The 4,685-nt window shown below is 36.0% G+C and overlaps 3 protein-coding genes across 3 annotated transcripts; all 3 read left to right on the top strand.

Annotated features, from left to right (window-relative positions):
* The first annotated feature begins 66 nt into the window (after window positions 1–66).
* On the top strand, window positions 67–782 carry LOC9298375 (pathogenesis-related protein 1). Its single transcript, XM_002862253.2, has one exon. It carries the CDS (start codon window positions 104–106, stop codon window positions 602–604), a length of 501 nt encoding a protein of 166 aa, XP_002862299.1. The 5' UTR covers window positions 67–103; the 3' UTR covers window positions 605–782.
* Window positions 783–1,318: 536 nt separating this feature from the next.
* Window positions 1,319–1,870, top strand: LOC9298374 (microtubule-associated protein TORTIFOLIA1). Its single transcript, XM_002862252.2, has 2 exons — window positions 1,319–1,481; window positions 1,552–1,870. Exons 1-2 carry the CDS (start codon window positions 1,338–1,340, stop codon window positions 1,717–1,719), a joined length of 312 nt encoding a protein of 103 aa, XP_002862298.1. The 5' UTR covers window positions 1,319–1,337; the 3' UTR covers window positions 1,720–1,870.
* Window positions 1,871–3,001: 1,131 nt separating this feature from the next.
* LOC9298376 (pathogenesis-related protein 1) lies at window positions 3,002–3,713 on the top strand. The gene has a single exon (XM_002862251.2). The coding sequence runs from the start codon at window positions 3,053–3,055 to the stop codon at window positions 3,551–3,553; it is 501 nt and encodes a 166-aa protein (XP_002862297.1). The 5' UTR covers window positions 3,002–3,052; the 3' UTR covers window positions 3,554–3,713.
* The last annotated feature ends 972 nt before the right edge of the window (window positions 3,714–4,685 follow it).

Raw genomic sequence — 4,685 nt, 5'->3', positions numbered from 1 at the left:
CTCGTCTAGAAAATAACTCCAAAGTAAACTCTATATAAATCCTCGTTTCTAACCCATAACACACACAACACTTAAAAAAGCTCAAAGACACTAAGATTAAAAAATGAAGATGTTTAACTCTCCTCAAACCCTAGTACTATTGGCGTTAGCTCTTGTCCTAGCTTTTGCAGTTCCACTGAAAGCCCAAGACGGGCGACAGGACTACCTCGATGTACACAACCATGCTCGAGACGACGTTGGTGTGCCTCATATAAAATGGCATGCGGGGGCGGCGCAATACGCCTGGAACTATGCTCAAATAAGAAAGCGGGACTGTCGTCTCGTTCACTCAGACTCAGGCGGGCGTTACGGTGAAAACTTGGCATGGAGCAGTGGTGATATGTCCGGAGCTGCCGCAGTGAGATTGTGGGTCAAAGAGAAGTCTGACTACTTCCACAAATCGAACACATGTCGTGCTGGAAAACAATGTGGTCATTATACTCAGGTTGTGTGGAAAAACTCGGAGTGGGTTGGGTGTGCCAAAGTCAAGTGTGACAATGGTGGAACCTTTGTGACTTGCAACTATTCTCCTCCCGGTAATGTTAGGGGCCGTTGGCCTTACTAAGTATATGTGTACGCTGACGAATAAAACTTGTCCATAGAGGACGTGTGTGTTTCTATAATTTCAATAAATGATCACCATCTATCAGGATGTGGTGGTTCCTTTGTGTGTTTATGGTTTGTATAATATATATGTTGACATGTTGTGATGGAATAATACAACATGTGGAATCTTGACACCATGATTCAGATTTCCGTGTATGAAATTAACACCGGATATTTTTGTTATATAAACCATCAACAATAGCTAACTATGATTAAAACAGCAATAAGAAGGCACGAACCATGATCTCTTAATTACATGGTGAATTTTAACCACAAGACCAACATGAATTTGTTTTTCATACTACCATGTTTAGTGTTCAATCTGCCTTCTTGTAATATATGTGTTAATACGTTAACTTTATTATCATCAGCCCGGCTCACATGGATACGCCGAAAGTACGACTGTCCAGGACATTTTTTTCTTTTAAAAATTTACATATAAAAAAGTTCCACATATTAAAAAATTTATTATTAATATAAGAACTATACTTCAAAAAGTCCACTTTTTTACAAAAAAAAATATAAAAGGCCCCAAAATTTAAAATAATAACTTTTTAATTAAAAAACCTTAAATTTTTAGAAAAAGTAGTAAAAAAAATATTATTTTATAATAATAGGCAAAAAAAAAATTTTGTCCTAAGAGCATCCACAATAGTAATATATTAGCAAGAGTTCTTGGTTTGGGTAACCAGATGTTGATCATCTTTCTGATGCATCACACAGGACCCATTATTAGCCATATGTCTAATGAGATTGCAAATGAAGCTCTAAACTTCATATGTACGCTGCTGCCGGATCATGATTTCTACGGTATATGCGTACCTTGGATTCAACAGGTACATCTTCAAATCTTTTACAATTTCTAAATGATGTTTAGTCTTAACCCCTTTCCCTCTCTCTTTGCAGCTGGTAGAAGTGCTTTTAAAAGGTGGTTCAGAGATGTTTGAAGTTCCAATGGAGTTGAGGTACAATTTCTTGTACAACTTTCAAATGGCATGTCCGAGTCCGACGATGGATACACCGGACCAGCTCGTGGTGCAGTTGGCAAGTGCTTGGGATATCGAGGTGATTTAACGTGAGCTTGTGATTGATTTTTCTTTTGTTTGTTTCTTCTATTAAGAGTTTTCTTAAGCATGTTTAAGCTACGTTATTGTTGAAGAGCATGATCTCGACTTCTAAAGCTGTTTAATTTCTCATCCACTAATCATCAAGAAAATTCACAGAATGTAGATACTATCCAAGATATTATTATTTGTGATAAACTATCAAATACAAATTCATAAAAGAAATTCTAATTAAGTCTATCACAAGCAAGCTGCAAAACGAGTACAAAAACAGTGACAAAACTACATTAAAGAGATATCGATGTCTGAATATTTAAGTAATCTTCTCTTTAAACTTATGAGATAAATTGTCTACCCCTAATGAAAATTTGCTTGTTTTCTTATTGTCTAGACATTCGACCTTTACTCATTGATGTCTTTATTCGAGTAATTTAAACAACGGCAAATGGTTGATCCATAAAAAAAGAAGAAGATAAGTAATTCTTAATCAATCACATTGATAAGAACCAGTTTTCACGATGAAACACCTTTTTTTAATTACTTAATTAGCATCATCGCCATACATTCATTTTTTTTTTTTTTTTTGATAACCCAGATTTCCTAACGCTCGCCGACAGAGCAAGGGTCCACGTGTTTGCACCGCTATCGGTTTCCCGACAGAGCAAGAGTCCACGTGTTTGCACCGCTATCGGTTCGCTCAGACTAGCCACGTGGGCGGCCAAATGGCTCTCCACGTGTCGGTTCCTGAAACGCTGCAGCCTGTATGTGAATACTGCAGTGGCCAGGAATCGAACCCAGGTGGCAGTACCTCCAGCTGGGGACCCTTTACCACTAGGAGACAACGCCTGGTTCCATACATTCATTTGACCTAGTAAAAGTCATAGTAATTAACTAGCATAAAACATAGAAATTATCTAGAGGATAAAATATACAACATTCAACGGGAGTATATTCTAATGTTTCGTTTATTTTGTGCTCCAAAGTTTCTCCTTAATAATAATAAAATAAATGCATACAAACGTATATGGAAAGATATGAAGATATTGTCTTGGATTTTTAATACTGTAAAAATTGTTTCAGTCAAATGATTGGTTTAAATTTATTTACGAAGGGACATTATTAAGGCTCTCTGACCCCTTCGCCTATTTGACTTGGTAAACAGATTAAAAATAATAATACAATTACTACAAGTCGTGTCTTCGTTGGTAAAAATTAAAAAATATCTCGCAAGTGTTATTACTCGTCTAGAAATTACTCCAATGTAAACTCTATATAAACCCTCGTTTCTAACCATAACACACACAACACTAAAGAGCTCAGAGACAACTAAGATAAAAAAAAAAATGAAGATGTTTAACTCTCTTCAAACCCTAGTACTATTGGCGTTAGCTCTTTTCCTAGCTTTTGTAGTTCCACTGAAAGCCCAAGACCAGCCAAAAGACTACCTCGCTGTACACAACCGTGCTCGAGACCACGTTGGTGTGCCTCATATAAAATGGCATGCGGGGGCGGCGCGATACGCCTGGAACTATGCTCAAATAAGAAAGCGGGACTGTCGTCTCAAACACTCAAACTCACGCGGGCGGTACGGTGAAAACTTGGCATGGAGCAGTGGTGATATGTCCGGAGCTGCCGCAGTGAGATTGTGGGTCAAAGAGAAGTCTGACTACTTCCACAAATCGAACACATGTCGTGCTGGAAAACAATGTGGTCATTATACTCAGGTTGTGTGGAAAAACTCGAAGTGGGTTGGGTGTGCCAAAGTCAAGTGTGACAATGGTGGAACCTTTGTGACTTGCAACTATTTTCCTCCTGGTAATATTAGGGGCCGTTGGCCTTACTAAGTGTATGTGTACGCTGACGAATAAAACTTGTCCACAGTGTGTGTTTCTATAATTTCAATAAATGAATATCACCATCTATCTGGATGTGGTGGTCCCTTTGTATGTTTATGGTTTGTATAATATCTTGTGATGGAGTAATACATTTTTCGTGTGCTTAAAATTGTAATTAATAATAATGTGAGTTATTACTATTTCCCTTATTATGGGATAGTGGGCTAGCTTAGATCCTATATACCATGGGGGTTTTAACTTAATTTTCAACGAGTCTCATGCCATTCAGATTAAATTTTCAGATAGAGTGGATGAAACACCGGATATATTTGTAAACCATCAACAATAGCTAACTATGATTGAAACAGCGAATAAGAAGGCACGAACCGTGATCTCTTATTTACATGATGAATTTTAACCACTAGACCAACATAAATTGTTTTTTCATACCACCAGGTTTAGGGGTTCAATCATAGTCTTCTTGTAGTATATGTTATTACGTTAACTTTATGATCAGAGATGGCTAAAATTCAGAAACATTTGAAAAGTATATCTTTGATATATATATATATATATATATATATATATATATATATATTTTAACTCGTGACGAATTTGTGTCAAAGTGATCTTCGCATATGTGATGAAGAAAATTATATTTTTGGTTCAAGTGGTGTTTGAAATGTCAGAAATTGGCATTCAAAACAATCCCAACCCAGTTTGTATCATAAGAGCATCTTCAACGAAGGTTTCTCAAAGAATGTCTAAAGAATTAAAAAAAATATATAATTAAAAGTAATAGAGAGAATGAGACACAGTGTCTCATTTGAGAAACTTTGAGACACTATGTCTAACACTTGGCATCATTTGATTGGTTAAAGTTTTTTTTATTAATTAAAATTTAAATAAATAATTTAGTTATTACAAAATCATTAAATTATTATATTTGAGAAACTTTTATAGTTTTCCCCGTTGGATGCTCTAACAAAAGAAAAAAACAAATAGTGAAACGAGAAAGCTAGCAAATATTTTGCGTGTGCAGCTCGACGAGGGCCACGCATGTAGAACCTTAGCCTGTCGTCTCCCAAAAATATTGCACCTGCCTTTTTTTTTTTTTTTTTTTTTTTTTTTTTTTCTTTTT

The sequence above is a fragment of the Arabidopsis lyrata genome (genome assembly GCF_000004255.2).
Source record: "Arabidopsis lyrata subsp. lyrata unplaced genomic scaffold ARALYscaffold_746, whole genome shotgun sequence".
In the NCBI taxonomy this organism is placed as follows: Eukaryota; Viridiplantae; Streptophyta; class Magnoliopsida; order Brassicales; family Brassicaceae; genus Arabidopsis; species Arabidopsis lyrata.
The sequence above is the reverse complement of the archived record's forward strand: the minus strand, read 5'-3'. Positions and strand labels throughout refer to the sequence as shown.

What these genes read in the sequence shown, in the direction of transcription:
- LOC9298375 (XM_002862253.2), top strand. Translation starts at nt 104, where the DNA reads ATGAAGATGTTTAACTCTCCTCAAACCCTAGTACTATTGGCGTTAGCT.
- LOC9298374 (XM_002862252.2), top strand. Translation starts at nt 1,338, where the DNA reads ATGTTGATCATCTTTCTGATGCATCACACAGGACCCATTATTAGCCAT. An exon ending in GCGTACCTTGGATTCAACAG is followed by an intron (nt 1,482 to 1,551) that starts GTACATCTTCAA and finishes CTCTCTTTGCAG; the next exon opens with CTGGTAGAAGTGCTTTTAAA.
- LOC9298376 (XM_002862251.2), top strand. Translation starts at nt 3,053, where the DNA reads ATGAAGATGTTTAACTCTCTTCAAACCCTAGTACTATTGGCGTTAGCT.